Source organism: Lygodium microphyllum, chromosome 25, assembly GCF_053477565.2.
Source record: "Lygodium microphyllum isolate KBCC chromosome 25, Lygodium_microphyllum_v1.1.10, whole genome shotgun sequence".
In the NCBI taxonomy this organism is placed as follows: Eukaryota; Viridiplantae; Streptophyta; class Polypodiopsida; order Schizaeales; family Lygodiaceae; genus Lygodium; species Lygodium microphyllum.
Genome location: NC_141159.1, coordinates 101,078,296 through 101,098,479, shown reverse-complemented (window position 1 = coordinate 101,098,479; position 20,184 = coordinate 101,078,296). Strand labels below are relative to the sequence as shown.

At 45.0% G+C, this 20,184-nt stretch overlaps 1 protein-coding gene across 2 annotated transcripts in view; it reads right to left on the bottom strand.

Annotated features, from left to right (window-relative positions):
• The window catches only part of LOC148014563 (dihydroflavonol 4-reductase/flavanone protein), a 90,253-nt gene extending 70,273 nt beyond the window's left edge, over positions 1–19,980 (bottom strand). Inside the window, exon 1 of one of the 2 annotated variants that reach the window (XM_087667069.1) lies at positions 19,663–19,980. In XM_087667069.1, the coding sequence (XP_087523195.1) occupies positions 19,663–19,830 (168 nt within the window). In that variant the 5' untranslated portion in view covers positions 19,831–19,980. The remainder of the gene's footprint in view (positions 1–19,662) is intronic. The other variant, XM_087667068.1, reaches the window with a different exon arrangement.
• Positions 19,981–20,184: the final 204 nt, after the last annotated feature.

Genomic DNA, 20,184 nt, shown 5'->3' with positions numbered 1-20,184 from the left:
TGCCTCTTTTATTAATGATTGTTCCAGGAAGATTTGGGTTTATTTGTTGAAAAAGAAAAGTGAAGTGTTTGCTGTTTTTAAAACTTTTCGTGCATTCGTGACCACTCAGACAGGGTAGAAAGTTGAAATGCTTGAGAACTGATAATGGGGGTGAGTTCACATCTAATGAATTTAAGTCCTTTTGTGACTTGCATGGGATCAAGAGAGAGCTTACAGCCCCTTACAGCCCTTCTTCAAATGGTGTGGCTGAAAGATACAATAGGACCCTATGTGAGAGAGTGCCGTGCATGCTGTCCACTGCTAATCTCCCTCATGAATTTTGGGGAGAGGCACTTAAAACCGCGGTTCACATTTGCAACCGCTCTCCAAACAGGTCCTTAAAAATGGCATCCCTGAGGAGGTTTGGTCTGGCAAACCGGCCTCATATGACCATTTACGAATATTTGGCTGTGATACTTTTGTGCATGTTAGAAATGAGCTAAGGAATAAACTTGACCCGAAATCCACCAAAGGCATTTTCATGGGCTATGGTGATGAGGGTGAATTTGAATATAGAGTGTGGCTACCTCAGTCTAAGAAAATTGTTCGCAGCCGTAATGTTGTGTTTAATGAGACAAAGTTGCTGAAAAGTACTTTAGCCTCTGATGAAGACATGAAAAAGGTCAAATTTCAGAATTTGCAGCCACCTATTACTTCAAATGATGAGCCTCATGGTGTTGTACGACAAGCTGAAACTAATGATCAGCCAGTTATCTTTGAGCCAGATGATGATGGACAGCAAATAGAAGCACAGGGAGGTCATGGACAGCAAGATAGACTTGCTGATTATGAAAATGCAGGTGCTGGAAATGAAAATGAAGGTGCTGTACAGCATGAACAGCATGCTGAAAATGGCTTACAGCAGCCAATAAATGCTGAAAATAACATGCCTCCAGATGTAAATCCGATTTCTGAGAATGTAGATCATTGGGTACGCAGGTCTACACGCCTAAGAAGGCAGCCACATAGGTATGACCCCTCTTTGCATTATGTGATGCTTACTGATGAGGGTGAGCCTCTGACATATAAAGAGGCCAAGTCATGCAAATTCAGCGATAAGTGGGAGCTAGCTATGCAAGAAGAGATTAAATCTCTGTATGCTAATGATACTTGGGATCTTGTGTCGTTGCCCAAAGGAAGAAAGCCTCTTCCAAACAAATGGGTTTACAAAGTAAAGACAGTTGATGGGAAACCCAAGTACAAGGCAAGATTGGTTGCCAAAGGGTATGCACAGAAGGAAGGGATTGACTTCCAGGAGGTCTTCTCACCTATCGTGAAGATGACCACACTACGTGTGCTTTTTGCCCTCACTGTTGTATTGGATTTAGAGCTGTACCAAATGGATGTGAAAACAGCTTTTCTGCATGGTGACATTGATGAGGAGATCTACATGAAACGGCCCGAGGGTTTTGTAGTTCCTGGAAAAGAGCAGTTGGTGTGTAAACTAAAACGCAGCTTATATGGGCTGAAACAAGCACCATGGCAGTGGTACAAAAAGTTTGACACTTTTATGCTCTCATGGGTTTACACGCAGCCATGCAGATCATTGTTTGTATATGAAAAAGGATACAGATGGCAGCCCTATCATACTTGTTTTGTATGTGGATGATATGTTGCTAGCTGGGAAGAGATGTTAGAGATCAGTCGCCCTGGTTGGACTGCACAATCCACAGTCCAGTCGGACTGTACAGTCGGACTGCCACGTGGCAGTCCGACCTGCTTCCGTACAGTCGGCTGCATTTAATGCAGTCGACAGGCAATTATTTGGCGCCCAGATTTTGGCTATTTATAGCTGAGTTTTCAGCAGTCTGCCCACCTTCTTCTACTCGCAGATTACAAGCTGGAGGCTCGCGCAAATTCCGTCTCTGTTCGTAGATTTCAGACAGGAGATCGTGCAGACTGCAACGGACTTCGAGGTGAACAGCAAGTTGCATCGTCGAGGTGGAGACACGCAGTCCAGCGCACTGCGCCTGTGTATATATCTGCATATCTTTGTATACAGCACACTTTATACAGCAGATCTTCATCTTCCACTCTCTCTCTCTCCTCTCTCTCTCTGCGTACTCTCTCAGTCCTACGCTTCCGCACCGCTGCACTCTGACATGGTATCAGAGCAGTGTAGAAGGGCAAACTGAGTGCAGAACCAACCTGAAGATGAGTTTCTATCGCGACACAAGGCTGCGTTTTCAGCGTTTGAGGGCAGGCAGGAGGGCTGCGCCTCGGAACAAGGCTGAAGCGAGCATGGGCGCGCGGGAAAGGAGTCCAGGTTGTGAATTTGCTGCTGTTTACTGCTGTTTGACGGGGAGGAAGTTTGAGTTTTCAGCTTTCAAGTGTAGGTTTTGCTTTTTCATCGCCTCCGGCGGCGGGTGAAGATGTCTACAGAGATTGACTTGGAGTTCCGGACGATTATGGACCGGAAGGTGCCTGTCTTACGAGCTCTTCCCGCAAATCAGAAGCTCGATGGCGACAACTACCGCATCTGGCGCGTGATGATGATGGCCATCCTTGAGTCCTACGATTTGGCGGAGCTTGTATAGGAGATCGACCGGCCCTCGGTGAGAGATGAGTCCAAACTCTCTTCCGATGCTCGTGCTGTTGGGGTAAAGGCGCCTCCGCCGTGCTGCCCCGTGTATTACTACACTGACAGTACCCGCCACTGCACTGCAGGTGGCGGACGCCCGTCACATCACTTTATTCTTTACATTCATTTTTTAGTGACTAGTAAATAAAGGGAGGCCTGATCACACATTGTGACTGTTGGAGTTCCCATTTCTTGTCTCTCTCTTTCTTGCTCTTGCTCTCCCGCCATAGCTCGTGTGCAAGCTTCGATCCTTCTCACCTTTCAACTGGTATCAGAGCTTGGCTTCCTCTTGCTCGAGCTCAACTCGATGCTTCTCTACATTCACATCGACTCCCTTCACACATTGGATCTCCATCCCGGCAGCCATATCCAATCTCCCCGAGCCCCCGTCACTCCCCGACTTCCCGAGCACCTTCACGGCCTATTGAGGCACCTTCAAGGCATTGATATTAAGGTATTTGATCATTCTTTCAGGGTTTTATTTCAGTCTACAGGTTGCAAACAACAAGGGCAGCCATGGCTTCAAACCCTTGAAGCTTATTCTCCTCATATTGTGCCTTACACCTATCAAGGCTCAAAGAGGCTTGTCATAGGACTTTGATAGGCCCTTCTTGAGCCTCCCATTACCCCATTTTCAGCCCATGTGGAGCAGCAGCAAGTTCAGCACCAACAGGGCAGATTGCACCATTTTTTTCCAGGCTGTTAGCACTCGTCTACTTCAGCTCCACACTTGGCCATTGCTTCTTGCTCTCTACCTTGATCAAGAGGGCTATAGACTTCATATTTGATGCCCGTATGCGGTCTACATGATGCCTAGTGCCTTGGGAATGTATGCACATGATTATGCCATGATTTTGGCCTGAAATATTGGCTGATTTGGGACTGTTATTTACTGTTATACAGTGCTGGAAACAGGGCAGCCACACTTGGCATTGGCATTTGATGCTTATACTCTACTCCGGTTACCTTGTTTGATGCCCGTATGCGGTCTACATGATGCCTAATGTCTTGGGAATGTATGCATTCGATTTGCCCATGATTTCGCATTGTTTTTGGGCTGGAAATTGACAGTTTTGGACTGTCTAGAGCTGCTGTACATGAGCGGGCTGAAGCTCATTTGTCACATGTATTGCTTCTCTATCGATACCGAATGTATGCTATGGGTTATGTCATGATGTATTACACTTTGGGGATCGAATTCGAACTCATGATTGTGATTCCGGAATGCTTTTGACCATCGCATTTGCTCCATTGTTATTGGTTTGTCATTGGCAGTTTGGTTGACTTGACTGGCATTTGGGCCGCTTATGCCTATTGTCTGTACTTGACGGATAAGCTCTATGCATTACATGCTTTGGTTCGTGGTTGATGCCTCTTAGTTCGTCCATGCTTGACAGATATTTTGGAGCTCCGATTTGGATGTTTTGAGCACTTCTGACTCACAGGGATATTGACTTTGGATTGCTACTGGATGTATTGACTTGACAGAGATCTTGCCATTGGGATTATATCTTGCTTAGTGGTTGCTACATCAGTTGCTTCATGTATGTCATGCTCTTGGGAAGCGTATGACGCATTGACTTGGTCACTTGTCACTGGTACTTTGTCTTGGGTTGCTTGAGCCCTTAACTCGATTGTACGCCTTTTGTGCCAGTGGGAGCATCTTGCATGCTTACTTGACCTTGAGCAGGGATTACATGCTATTGGAGCAATCTATGTCATTGAGCAATTATGGATGTATTGAGACTTTGGGATTATATTCCGACAATTGGATGTTGCATTGAGTATATGTCTTGGTTCACAGGATGCTTATGAGCTGAGTCTCAATTTTGGATCCGCTTTCTTTTGAGCAGGCACCTATTTGTGTCAGGTTTTGGCAGTTGGTTCTATATTTTGCCTAGATTGTCTCGAGTGTGTCTCTTACTGGCAGATGCTATTTGACATCTCTCGATGTTATGCTCATGTATTTTCACTGTCATTTGGCTTTGCTTTGTCCTCTTTATGCCGGCTTTGGACCTAGCATTGTTTAGTTGACATTAGATCCAGTTTTGGGACAGTTTGCTCTCATTATTGCAATTCTGAAATTTATTACAGCAAGCATTTATTGGTAGACTGAGCAGTATTTTTTATGCTGAAATATCCTGATTTGGTGTACCGCACCTAGTACTAAGTGGGCAGCATCTTTTGGCACACTTTTCTCGCCATTTGGAGCTCATTTCAGTGGATTTTGGGCATTTTCTGCAGTAAAACAGCCAGTAGTTTTACATTGTCTGTGCATTTCCAGCCTGCATTATGGCATCCTCTTCGACTGATAATGCCATATTTAACATCACAAAGTTGGATGGTACCAACTACTCTTATTGGAAGAGTCAAATTTGGCAGGTCTTGGTGCAGAAATCTCAGATTAAGCCACTTCGGTTGAGTGGGGAGCAGCCTGCATATCAGACCACAGTGTCATGAGTTGCGCAATGAGAAGCGCAAGGATAAGGGCAAAGAGAAAGTGCAAGAGAAGTCCTCTGATCGCAGCATAGTACCTGCGAAGTCCAGCGTCAAGATTGAAGAAATTAATGTCATGCAGACCGAGGATTCCGATGGTAGTGATGAGTTCATACTTGCAGCTAGTTCTTCTGATGCTTCACACTTGACTGAGACGACCTAGCATGTATGCACAGTGCTGGTTATTGGATTCAGGTGCGTCCTTCCATGTGACGCCTTACTATGAGTGGTTTCACTCTTACCGTACTGTATCTGGATCAGTCAGACTTAGAGATGACAGGTCTCTTGATATTGTGGGCTGTGGAGATATTCAGTTGCAGTTTTCCACTGGCAGTTCCTTTTTGCTCAGGGATGTACGTCATGTACATGCGCTTACGTGCAATCTTATGTCTACAGGACAGTTGGATGATGCAGGGTTTCATGTCTGTTTTGGGGATTCTGCCTGGAAGATTACCAAAGGCAGACTTGTGCTTGCTAGAGGCGCCAAGGCTGGCAGCCTCTATCCTCTTGTTGTATCTAGGTCTTCTGTAGACCATGTTTTGGCAGTGGGCTCTATCCCACATGTATCACTTTGGCATGCCCGTTTGGGGCATATGTCTTTGAAGGGAATGAAAATGTTATCTTGTTTGCAGTATCTTCCGCCTTTGGACTATGCACGTTTTGACTCGTGTGATCATTGTCTTTATGGTAAGCAGAATAGGTCTACGCATAAGAAATCGGGTAGGCCATGCATGAGTGAGCCCTTGGCTTTGTTGCATTCAGATGTTTGTGGGCCCATGCCGTGTATGTCTATGGGTAGCGCGAAGTACTTTGTTAACTTCATTGATGATTTTTCTAGGAAAGTGTGGGCTTATCCCATAAAGCAAAAGTCCGATGTCTTGGCAGTCTTTCAACGTTGGCTTGCTCTTGTTGAGAACCAGTCTGGGTATAGGTTGAAATGCCTTAGGACTGACAATGGGGGAAAATATGTCTCACGTGCTTTTGAGCAGTTTTGTGATGACAGGGGTATTAAGCGTCAGTTGACCGCCCCTTACACCCCCGCCCAGAATGGTTTGGCTGAGCGCATGAACAGGACTATTCGAGAGCGTGTCCGCTCTATGCTTAGCCATGCAGGCCTACCACAAAGCTTTTGGGCTGAGGCAGTTAGTACGGCAATGCATGTCATAAACTGATCGCCTTCTAGTGGGTTGGATTTCCAGGTTGCAGAGAAAGCTTCAGATCTGATGCCTTGATGTCAAATGGCCACTGCCAAGCCTTCAAGCTTGAGGCGTTCAAGATCCAATACCATGTTGGAAGAGATGGAGAGAGACAGAGTGGAGCATAAGATGAGTCACAGCTCATTGTTGTTCTTCTTCCATTATTCTTTCATCATACTAAACTGAAGGAGACTTACACACATAGGTATGATTAACCAAGGCTAACTATGGTTAAGTCATTGACTACACTGACTTATTGAATATCACACACATGTACAACTGTATCCAGATAATGTCAGTCACACACGTAAAGATATACTGACTAAAGAGTAACGGGAGCTTGATATTCTAACATTCCTAAAATGCCCTAAGAATTTGCATTAACTGATGGGAAGGTGGTTCTTTTAGCATGTACATGTGACCGATCTTCTTGCTCTTTTCCCTTCATTTGAATCTCCAACTACTTAGAGAAATTGGCATTAAGTGTGTCCATGATGGCTCTCATTTGACACATTTTCTTCATCATCTCAGCATGATTTTCTGTGTTTGTTTCTATGCTTGCAAGTATAGCCTCCTGTCTTTCCAAAATAGCCTCATGTCTTTGATTATGCCTTGTCTCATGCCTGCATAGAGTGTCATTAAGAGCATTGAGGCTTCCAATGTCATGAGGATACTCCTTGTAATCCATTTCAAGGTTTTTCTTAGTCCTTGGTCCTCGTGCATCATTGATTTGTTGCTGAACATCTTCATTGGCCTTGGTTTTTCCCCTATTCCCTGCCTTGGTTAGGTGCAGTCTTGGGCTGGTAAGCCACCCTCTTATGCGCATCTCCGTGTCTTTGGATGTGAGGCATTCTGCCATGTGCCCAAGGACAAGAGGAGTAAGTTGGATTCAAAGAGCATTAAATGCATCTTTCTTGGTTATGGTGATTCAGGAGAGATGGGCTATCGCCTATGGGATCCGCAGGCGCGGAAAATAGTACGCAGCCATGATGTAGTCTTCCATGAAGACAAGATGCACAGGCAGCCTGAGAAAGTGGTTGAGATCCGCAAAGTGATCTTTCAGGAGGAGCCTAAAGCTCCTGCACAGCCAGTTGGACAGCCTACAGCTGCAGCAGATGCTCATGGTCAGGGTGTTGGACAGGCAGCTGGGCAAGCAGCAGCGCCTGCAGTGAGACGGTCTGCTAGAGATAGATGTCCACCTGATAGATTTCAGCCCTCTATGCATTATATTTTAATTACAGATGCAAGAGAGCCTTTCACTTATGATGAGGCTATGCGTAGGGGTGACAGTCACTCCTGGGAGAGGGCTATGCAGTCTGAGATCGACTCCTTGCATAAGAATGAGACTTGGGATTTGGTTGCCTTGCCTAAGGGCAAAAAGGCTTTGCCATGCAAGTGGGTGTACAAGCTGAAAAGTATCCCTGGACACCCCAAGCCGGCATACAAGGCTAGATTGGTAGCAAAGGGTTTTAAGCAGGAGCATGGTGTAGACTTTGATGAGGTCTTTTCTCCTGTGGTTAAGATGACCACCCTGCGCTTGGTCTTGGCTTTGGTTGCTCAGCTTGACTTAGATCTATATCAGATGGATGTCAAGACGGCTTTCTTACATGGAGACTTGCATGATGAGATCTATATGGAGCAGCCTAAGGGCTTTGCAAAACCTGGCAGGGAGCACCTAGTGTGCAAGTTGAAGAAAAGTCTTTATGGCTTGAAGCATTTGTTGCTTATACTCCATTCCGGTTGTGCTATTTGATGCCCGTATGCAGTCACAGGGCTACAACAGGAGTGCTATGGATCCGTGTCTTTACACGAAGAAAGCCCGTGATGGTTCATTGCTTATTTTGGTACTCTATGTGGATGATATGCTGATAGCAAGGAAAGCTCATGATGAGTTAGATGCTCTTAAATCTCAGCTGAAAAAGAGCTTTGAGATGAAGGATTTGGGACAGGCCTCTCACATACTTGGTATGCGCATTAGATGCGACAGGCATCAGGGACTCCTCTACTTGTCACAGAGGGAGTATATTCATAAAGTCCTTGAGCGCTTCCGCATGCAGGACATAAAGCCTATTGGTTGTCCATTGCCTTCTTATGTGAAGGTATCACAGGCCGATTGTCTGCAGACAGATGAGCAGAGGGGCCGAGATGGCCCAGATCCCTTATGCTTCAGCCGTGGGTAGTTTGATGTATGCCATGATAGCCACTCGTCCAGATATTGCCTTTGCAGTTAGTGTTGTGGCACGCTATATGGATACATCTGGTAGGAAACATTGGGATGCAGTGAAGGGTATCATGAAGTACCTGAAGGACACAACAGATATGTGTATTTGCTATGGCATTCAGGATACAGGGGTCGTGGGGTACACTGACTCCGATTATGCAGGACATGCAAATAGTAGAAAGTCCACTTCTGGCTATGTATTCACCTATGCTGGAGGTGCTGTCTCTTGGATGTCCAGGGTTCAGAAGTGTACGGCTTTGTCTACCACTGAGGCCGAGTATGTTGCAGCCACTGAGGCTTGCAAGGAGGCCATATGGCTAGACCGTCTAGTTGCTGACCTTGGGATTGATGCTATACCTACACTGCATTCAGATTCTATGAGTGCCATTCAGTTGGCTAAGAATCCGGTCTTCCATGCGAAGACAAAACACATTGAGATGAGGTATCACTTCATACGTAGTATCGTGGAGGACAAGTCTGTTGACCTTGTCAAGATCTCCACTGACGAGAATCCTACAGATCTGCTCACGAAAAGCCTCACTACTGAGCACTTTGCCTTCCTCAGGAGATTGATGGGCGTTGGATGAGATGTTGCCTTTCCTCATCCCTTGTACCTATGTACAGTTGTACTGTCTTTTTCTTCTCTCTCTCTCTCTCACTGGGGCAGATTCGCCTTTAAGTGGGAGGTGGTTGGGGTAAAGGCACCTCTGCCGTGCCGCCCCGTGTATTACTACACTGACAGTACCCACCACTGCACACTACAGGTGGTGGGCGCCCGTCACGTCACTTTATTCTTTACATTCATTTTTTAGTGACTAGTAAATAAAGGAAGGCCCGGTCACACATTGTGACTGTTGGAGTTCCCATTTCTTGTCTCTCTTTCTTGCTCTTGCTCTCCCGCCATAGCTCGTGTGCAAGCTTCGATCCTTCTCACCTTTCACGTGCGGAGTTGGCCAAGGCACAACCTCACTGGGACAAACTGAATGCCAGGATTCGTTCCTTTCTTTTTCTGTCTTGTACTACAGCCGTGATAGCTCACATTGAGCACTTGACGGTGGCTCGAGAGATATAGCTGGAGCTTGATCAGATGTATAACCGGATGACCCTTATGAAGCGGGTTTCTTTGGAGGTGCAGATGCGGACCTTGTCCGTGAACAAGTCTTCTTCGTTGCGAAAGCACATCAACAAGCTTAGACAGCTTCAGATGCAGGTTCAGAATGCGGGGAAGCCGATTTTCTTCGAAGACATGGCGATCACACTCTTGTCCCAGTTGCCACCACGATTCGGTGCTTTCTACTCCGCCCTCATTGCTTCGGGGCAAGAGTCCACTCTTCCATGGAAAGAGTTGGTTCCTATGGTCTTGGACCAAGAGGAACAATTGAAGGGACAGAATGCTTCCAAGTGGGAGGCATTGACAGGTCAAGCCTCTCAGAAGAAGGGAAAGGACCAAAAGAAGAAGAAGGGGGATAACAAGTCAAAGAAGAACAAGGACAAGGACAAAGACTCCACATGCCATATTTGTGGAAAGACCGGCCATCGGAAGAAGGATTGCCCTGACAAAGACAAGAAGGACACCAACAAGAAGGGCACAAAGGATTCTGGAGCGGTGGCTGCACCCTCATCAGCTGCGTTTCTTCATCTAGCTGTCATTGAGGACTCTACATTGAATGCTTCTGATGCTCCGATGACAACTCCCCAGGCTCGCGAGTGGATCGTTAACAGTGGTGCCTCCCGACACATGACTCCTTCATCAGATGGTGTTGCCCAGCTATGACCTTTGCGTGGGCAGATTCTCATTGGAGATAGCTCTTCGGTGTCTATTGCAGGACGGGGTGAGATGCAGCTTATTCCAGATGGACGTGGTGGTATCCATACCTCAGAGGTCTTGCATGTACCAGGATTAGGGTATCATCTACTGTCAGTTCATAAGATTTCTTCCCTTGGACTTTTGGTGAAGTTTGACAGTGATTCAATGCGAGTCCTTGATCATGGGTCTAGGAAGCTTCTCTCATCTGGATATGAGGAGAACGGCATCTACAAATTGAAGTCTTCTACCGCCCTCTCTACTCTTCTTCTTACCTCTCAGATACAGTCAGAGCTATGGCATGCTCGGTTTGGTCACCTCAACTATGATTATCTTCAGAGGGCATCACGTGGACAGCTGGTTCGAGGATTGCCGGACATAGTAGTGAGCCAGCAGCCATGCATCTCCTGCATTCGTGGGAAACAACATAGGGATGCGATTCCCACCACAGCTTCGCGGCGGTCTACTTCACCGATGGAGCTTGTATCTACGGATCTGTGGCCCTATAAGGAACGAGTCCTTGAGAGGAAGCTCGTACTTCATGTTGATCGTAGATGACTACAGCAGGATGACATGGGTCTCTTTCTTGGCGTTGAAGTGGTAGAAAGCTTTCTACCACTTCAAGGATTGGCTTCTCTTTCTACCACTTCATGTTGATCGTAGATGACTACAGCAGGATGACATGGGTCTCTTTCTTGGCTTTCTACCACTTCAAGGATTGGCTTCTCTTTGAGGAGAACCGATCAGGCCGGAGATTGAAGACCTTGCGATCCGACAAGGGTGGTGAGTTTGTTTCTAATGAGTTTGCTCGTTTTTGTGCAGATAAAGGTATTCACCAGGAGTTTGCTAATACCAACACTCCTCAAGAAAATGGCATTCTTGAACGGAAGAACCGAAGTGTGATCGAGATGGCGTGCAACATGATGGAGCACCGACAGACACCTCAGTTTATGTGGGCCGAGGCTGTGGCTACTGCAGTCCACATCCTTAACCAATCCCCCACTTCAGCCGTTGATGGGATGACACCTTTTGAGGCTTACTTTGGAACTAAGCCCGATGTTTCTTATTTTAGGGTTTTTGGGTATGATGCCTATGTTCACATTCCCAAGGCTCATCGTGATAAATTTAAAGCAACTTCCCGAAGACACGTATTTGTTGGCTACAGCTCCCAGTCCCAAGACTATCGTTTGTATAATCCCGTTAAGCGGGATGTGTACACCAATTGAGATGTGCGGTTTATGGAGGTTCCGACCATAGCAGCGGGTGAGGAGCATCCCGTTCTTGGAGATCCAGGGGAGAGTTGGGCTCCCGCGACAGTTCCTTTGGAGCCCGCGCCTTTTGATTCTGATTCTGTTTCTGATACAGAGTCTACTGTTCCACCGGTCACCCCCGAGGAGTTACCACCGGTGGATATCCCCGAGTCTTCAGCTGATGGAGAACGACGAGGAGAGGTCTGGCCTCCTCCTCGTCGGGCCCGTGTCACACTCCGTGATTCAGGGATCGAGGGGGTCCCTGAGGAGTGGGGACCGTAGGATGGTCCGCGGCGGTCACGGCGGCACCAGGCACATTCTTCGAAGCTTATTTGCTCTAACTATTGTTTGATGACCCGTGTTATACAGGATCGAGAGCCCACCTCCGTGAAGGAGGCTTTACAGTCCGCACCATGGAAGAAAACTATGGAAGCCGAGTTGGAGGCTGTTGAGAGAAATGGCACTTGGTTACTCGTGCCTCACCCCCCGAATAAGAAGGTGATTCGCGTCAAATGGGTCTTCAAGACCAAGTACCTTAGTGATGGTTCTTTGGACAAGCACAAGGCTCGCCTTGTTGCTGAAGGTTTTGCACTGCGCCCAGGGATTGATTGTCATGACACTTTTGCCCCCACTGCTCGTATGGCGACTATTCAAGCTGTTTTTGCCTTGGCTGGCCATAAGAGATGGCCTGTCTACCAGTTGGATGTGAAGTCGGCCTTCCTCAATGGTGATTTGAAGGAGGAGATCTATGTCGAGCAGCCTCCTGGCTTTGGATCTTCAGATGGGAAAGTCTACAGGTTGAAGAAGGCCTTGTATGGCCTCAAGCAGGCTCCGCATGCATGGAACGAGAAGATTGATTCGTTTCTTCAGTCACAGTTGGGATATCGGCATTCCAAGGCCGATCCGCAGCTTTATGTACACACTTCCGAGGCTGGTTGTGTGCTTTTTGTGTTGTATGTTGATGATTTGATTGTCACAAGTACTCATGCACAGAAGGTCCAAGAGACGAAGGCAGCTTTACATCGGACATTCGAGATGACGGATTTGGGTCTACTCCATTTCTTCTTGGGCCATGAGATTTATCTGTCTCAGAGGGGGATCTTCATCTCTCAGCAGATATATGTACAGGAGCTCTTGGTTTCTTTTGCGATGGAGGATTGTCGGACCCTTTCTACTCCTATGGATCCGCACTGGAAGGCCACTTCACATTCAGCTTCTTCTATGGCAGATGCTTCCCGCTATCGTCAGTTGATTGGATCATTGATTTGACTCCTCAACACTCGTGTTGATCTTTGTTTTGCTGTTGGGCTTTTGGCAGGGTTCATGAGTGAACCTCAGATGGTGCATTGGCAGGCTGCCCAGAGGATACTTCGGTATTTGAGGGAGACATCTGAGTTAGGGATTCATTATCCAGCACGCACAGGTGGTTCATATCTTGTACTTGCAGGTTGGAGCGACTCGGATTGGGCCGGTGATATGGACCACAGGCGGTCTACTACAGGTTACTGTTTTACCTTGGGTGCAGGTCTTATCTCATGGAGTAGCAAGAAGCAGCCCACGGTAGCCCTTTCGTCTTACCGAGGCGGAGTATCAGGCCGCGTCTTCCACATGTGAGGCTATGTGGCTTCGGAGATTGTTGGAGGAGCTTGGCTGCCCCCAAACTCGTCCTACTTTGCTACAATGCGACAATGAGAGTTGCATTGCCTTAGCACGGAAACCTGTTTTTCATGCCCGGTCGAAGCACGTAGAGATCCAGTACCACTTTATCAGAGAGAAGCTTCTGGATGAGACCATCACTGTGGAGTACTGCAAGAAGGAGGACAATCTTGCAGATTTGTTTACGAAGGCGCTTCCCCAAGCTCTCCTTCGAAGACATACCAGATCCCTCAGGCTTTTGCCCCGCCCAAGCTCTGAGAGGGGGTGTTAGAGATCAATCGCCCTTGTCAGACTGCACAGTCCACAGTCCAGTCGGACTGTACAGTCGGACTGCCACGTGGCAATCCGACCTACTTCCGTACAGTCGGCTGCATTTAATGCAGTGCAGCCAACAGGCAGTTATTTGGCGCCCAAATTTTGGCTATTTACAGCCGAGTTTTCAGCAGTCTGCCCACATTCTTCTGCTCGCAGAATACAGGCTGGAGGCTCGCGCAGATTCCGTCTCTGTTCGCAGATTTCAGATAGGAGATCGTGCAAACTGTAGCGGACTTCGAGATGAACAGCAGGTTGCATCGTCAAGGTGGAGACACGCAGTCCAGTGCACTGCGCCTGTGTATATATCTGCATATCTTTGTATACAGCACACTTTATACAGCAGATCATCTTCCACTCTCTTTCTCTCTCTTCTCTCTCTCTACGTACTCTCTCAGTCCTACGCTTCCGCACCGCTGCACTCTGACAAGAGAAAGACTAGCTTGGATGCTCTCAAAGATCAGCTGAAATCAGCTTTTTCCATGAAAGATTTGGGGAATGCATAGCATATATTGGGCATGAGGATTCATAGGGATAGAACGCAGAAATTGCTATTCTTATCTCAAGAAAAGTACATTGAAAAGGTACTAGACAGATTTAACATGGCTGAAGCTAAGCCTCTCGGAGTACCCTTACCTCCATACCTTAAGCTTAGTAAAGCCAACAGCCCAAAAGATGACATGGAAGCCAATGCTATGAAGGGAGTCCCTTATGCATCAGCTTGTGGCTCTCTTATGTATGCTATGGTGGCTACTCGTCCAGACATTGTTCATGCAGTGGGAGCTGTCAGCAGGTTTATGTCAAATCCTGGCAAACCACATTGGGAGGCTGTCAAGTGTATTCTTAGATATCTAAAGGGTACACAAAGAAAATGTATTTGCTATGGGCAAGGTCCACTTAATCTGCAGGGTTATTGTGATGCAGACATGGCAGGTGACTTAGACACTCGCAGGTCCACTAGCGGGTATGTCTTTACAGTTTGCTAGAGGGGCCGTCTCTTGGTGCTCCAGGTTGCAGAACATCGTAGCACTGAGTACTACTGAAGCTGAATACATATCAACTACTGAAGCTTCTAAGGAAGCTATATGGTTGAGCAGACTGCAGAGGATCTCGACGTGTCTATGAGTACTCCAGTGTTGAGATGTGATAGCCAGAGTGCTGTGGATCTGGCTAAAAATGCCATGTATCATTCATGCACAAAGCATATTGATGTGCGATATCACTTTATCAGACAGATTCTGGAAGATGGTCTAATCACATTGACCAAGATCAAAACACAAGGCAACCCTGCAGATGTTCTCACTAAAAGTCTAGGCAAGGCTCAGCATGAGCATTGCATACAACTAGTGGGAGTTGGTTAAAGGTTCACTCTAGACCTTTAAGTGGGAGGTTGTTGGGATGTAAAGGTCCTTTATTCACCTCCGTGTATTTTACACGTGTATTGTTATGTTGTACATGTGAATGCACCCTTACGGGGCCCTAAGTATAAATACATTTTATTCTTTGTGTACCAACACATTGTTGGTACACCGAAATCAGCTCGTACTCTCTCGGACTCTCACTCTCACTCGCCTGCTCACTTCTCTACTGCAAATCTTCACGCTTCCGCTACCCGCGCACTCCAACACTGTATCCTTATACAACATTCTTCACTGCAGATTTTCTACAATTCTCTGTGTGTGTGTGTATGTGTTCACTCTTTGTCTTGGTCATTCACTTCCGCATTGCTTCACTCTAACAAAGGTGTGAATCGCCAAAAAATGTGAACTTGACGACACACATTAAATACACCAATAACAAAAGAGCATCAATATGCCCTCTCTCTATCCACACACTCGCCTCTTCTAGCTAGAAGCATATGCAGGCGTGAAATATCACTAAAGCAAAGAAGAACCATCTACTCAAGCCATCAGTAGGTATCGAGTGAACCACGATGATATAAACATGTATGCAGTCTCATGCTCCGCTAAGCATGACCATGAGATCCACCACACTAAGCAATGACATGTCTTTTGCATCTTCCTTCTCTTCATATGTAACACTATGACCGCTATTGTGCCACATTGTGATGGAGGCAAAGATTCATCCTCCTAAGACGGAAGCAATCCAACACCTTCTCTGAAAAGCACTCATGAGCACATGAACACTCAACCACAACTCCATAAGATACATTAGGATAGTAGATCTTGCAATCACAAGAAACATGTACGATCATAATGAAGTGAAATGAGAGAAAAGAGTACTTGCGTGTTACCTCAATCGGGAGAGAGTAGCAAAGGGAGTGTGAGAAGCCTACAAAAATCTTTAAACGTGTGACAAAGGCAAGGTAAAAACAAATCACATAGACACCACATATAAACCACCATTAAAGAAGGAATCGACCTTAAGAGACATGATAAAAGCAAACAGCCAAAGAGGACACGTATGCAACCACACTAGTAAACACGCACGATAAGACATCACATGAATAGTGCAAGCGCTAGGAAGAACATAAGAATGACAATACTTTGAACTTAACCAACTCGATCACATATCACCATGAAAATTAGATGATAGAGAGAGAGAGAGAGAGAGAGAGAGAGAGAAGAGTTGACACCACGTTGAGAGGAGAATTGGCCTCTCTCCATTTACAAGAATTTATTGAAACAAAACCACAGACACCAACTGCCTAAACATTTACAAAAAGCCTAATTTGCTACAATTCTAAAAGTTAGGAATTTCAAATCCTAATTTCCGCAAACCCTGAGCAGCAAGCTGATTTTCCTCTTTAGTGCTTGGAAGTTGAATCAGATCAAGCTAAGTAGAAACTCCTTCTTGGATAAGAGATAGATAAGAGAGTACAAAGCATATAGCTCAAATTTCAATATGAGAGCTTATTCCAAATGAAGAGAGAGGTGTGAGGCTTAGGTGCTCAAAAGTAAAAAGTAAAGGCTACATATGACAAGTGTTTGTTGAAAATGATAAGCATAGGGACACTTGTCTCTTCACAATGACACATGTCCTCTTCTAGATGCCGCATGTCACTTTCCTACAGAAAGAAGCTTATAAACCTTCTGCTCTAAAAATCTCTCAAAATGTTGAGAATTTAACATAGTTGCTAAAGACAAAATTATCTCTTGCGAAATTCCGACCTTTGAAACGAACAAAATTTCCATTTGAGCAACTTCTAAAAATAGTAACCTCCTAGTCGCCAAATTTGGCGACTGGAGAGCTTCATTATATAGGTTCACCGGTTCATGGTTTATTTCTTTCGTCATGAGCATCTAGTTTTACTTTCTAAAACCACACACTATATGAACTTTTAGTCAATGTGACTATCTAAATGTAAAAGTCTTAGATCTCTAAGATTTCTGCTCTATCTAACTGCTTGACTTCACTTTTAATTTCTCTTGGGCATCTCATCAATAACAATCTAAGTAAAATTATAAGATATTCTGGCCATTGACCACCCTTAAATAGAAAAATGAACATTTAATCATATTTCGAAACACTTAAATAATACTAATCACCTTTCAAAGTACATGAGCATCAAATTAATTTGGAATCATTGAGTCAATATGTCTTTATAACAATTAAAATACAAAAGATTTCTTACAATAGCAACAAGCCAATGTCAACGCAACTCGTTTAGTGTTAATGCTGCATGTCAACGCAAGACAATCAAATGATATATGTCAACAACAAAAACGCACACGTGACAAAACAAATATGGTGGCAACAGTAGCAATACAGTCAAACAACCACCCTTGGTAACATCAATGGCACACTACATTAAACGGCAAAGCACCAGTCATAGAGTTGCAACAAAGAGGACAATCATCGATCGCAAATGCATTATGGGCAAGTACGGTAGTCAACTACTCTACCATATCACATTGATAGACAAGTCGCATCACAGCAACAACAATACATAGGTCAATAGTATCAAAAAGTTGGTGAGTCAATAGGCTAGGAGTTTGCCACCAAATCCAAATTATTTGGGATAATAACAGCAGCAACAAACAGAATCAACAGTAGCAAATAAGCATCAACATCAATAGTCCTAGCTACATCAAGGGTCAAAATATGCAACAGCTAAATCAGCACGTGCATGTCAAATCAACACCTATGCCAATCACAAAACACAAGGCCAATCCAATGGAAGCGGCCAATAGTCACACACACGAGTGGTCCCACATCCATGTGTACAAATGATAAGAACTCCTTCAAGCAAACCTAAACATTTGATACCATGTTAGAATAGCAAAACAAACAGTGAAGTAATGAAAGACACAAGATCGATGAAAGAGACAATGAGCAAGATGTAACCAGGAATAGGAATCCACTATGACAAGAGTACAATGGTTGAGTGCTAGCTCACACTCCACAAGCTTCCTCTCTCCACACCAAGAACCTCCTAGTACATGAATGAATATATAATGAACTGTGGCTACATTCCCTGCTTTTATAGACAAAAATGAAGAAGTTCTTCTACCACAAAATAGGATAGCCAATTACCAGATAAAGAATAAAGAGAGTGCCCATAAATTAGGTTGTGGGCGCCTGTAAACCTGTGATATGACGACTTCTAACAAAGAGGACTCACCATGAGCACCTGATGGAAGCAACCCCAATAGTGCTTTATAGGATAGCATATAAATTTCTAAGAAATACAATGAAGTAACATAAAAATGTGTACAATCTTCATGCATATATAGGCTTGAAACAAGACTAATCCAACCAAAGTCTTGGATTTGGACCCACCATCTAGTTAGCCAACCCAAGCCCTAGACCTAACTCAAAAGCACACACTCTCAGTAACATTTTCAAGAGTAGACAATGAATTCAAAAGTGCTACGAGGCAAAACAAATAAGAAAGAATAGCTTAGTGGATTTTTGTTGCAAAAGTGCTAACAAAATATTTTAGAAACTAATAAATTAGTATTTTTCACATTCTAGCGATTACAATAACCTTGTCAACTAGGCTCCGATAATAAGTTTTTTATACACATATGGATCAAGATTTAAGATTCAAACAATTTTATGTTTCATGGACTTGTAATTGTGGGGCAACCGCAATATTGCTGCCTATGCACTCTACTTCTATATACAGGCTCATGTCAATGAGATGGGTGGGTCATAGAATCCAAAACAATCATTTGAGACGAATGGAGGTTAGGACAATTGAGTAGGTTGGAAGTGTCCTTTTTATAAAGGACAAATGGATGTGGAAATGCTAAACCACTTTCAAGTGTCTTTCTTGACAGACAAGCTGTTTTGTCTGCTTTGTCTTTTGCCTCATATGGGACTACAGAGCATCTCTTGAAACAGCAAATACTTCTACTTTCAGCTGGAATTCATTTCCATGTTGTACAATAACAGGATGCTGCACTGAAAATAGACTTCGGTATTTGCAAGGTTGTGGGATAGAATCCATCTCATTTCTCCTTTCCTTCAGATATTTAAGGTTTCAAGGATCTGAACGGTCTATGTGCCTTGTTGCACAGCAGCATTAGTCTCCACATTGCTCTTACTAACAAATTTCACCCTGAAGACCAAGGGTCAAAGAACAACCATCAAACCACACTCCTACTACTACATTCGGCTGCAAATTACAGCAGGAAAACCAATACCAAGTTCTCACATGTTAAAATTAGACCATAGCATTCAATACAAAATAATTGTAGAGACAAGTATCCTTGCACCCCAGCTGCAAATGCGATCAGCACATCATATCCTCTCTTCATAAAATAAACATATTGCATGAAGCAAAACATGGTTGGACATACATCCAGCTGCAGATTATGAATCTCTAAAGGGGAGCGACAAATTTATAGCATCTCATATCCTTTCCGAATCGGCGTCATGCAAACAATCAGAGGCATTATAGCAAAAAGACCCCATACTCTTTCTGAATTGATCATAATGCGAAGATCAGCATACTATGGCAGCTGCTAATGCAACGAAAGAGTCATGCCTTTCTTGATTCAAGGTGCTACACTTCAAACGCAATTGGTACGAGCTCTTGACGAAGTAACACATAAACTAAAAGAAGATGAAGCCGTGTCTTGTTGTGATTCCGGCAAGCCTGCTCAGGTAAGGCAAGGAAGGGAGGGAACGATACGTACGACTTTACGTTGATAGTACTTGAACTTGTAGTGCCGTACAACGTCAGGATTGGCGGCGCGGTCGGCAGGGATGAGGATGTTGGACCAGTACTCGGCCCAGCGCGGGTCACTGTCGTAATCATACGCGAGGGCGGCCGCTTTCTTCAGTGCCTGAGTATCTCTCGACATGGCCTCTCTCTCTCCCCTGCTGTTCTTCGAAGTTCTCGATCTACTCCCTTCTATGTGACCTTTTCGTTATGCTCTTGCACATCCTTCTCGTGTATCGTTATTCGATTACTGAGAGTGGTTACACACCGCCAGCCGCCCACTTGAAAGAACTAATAAGCTGGGCACAAGTTCAATACATATAGAAACGGCCAAAGACTATCAAAAAGGTTATGATGGTTTAGTTCTTATAAGTTATGCCAATTGGCTTTGACACAAATGTTGGGAGTTCAAACACCATACGATGTGTTTCACTTTTTCATTAAGGATATTCTTTGTCTTATGCACCTTGGGAGCAGATTTCTCACTCGGGCAGGG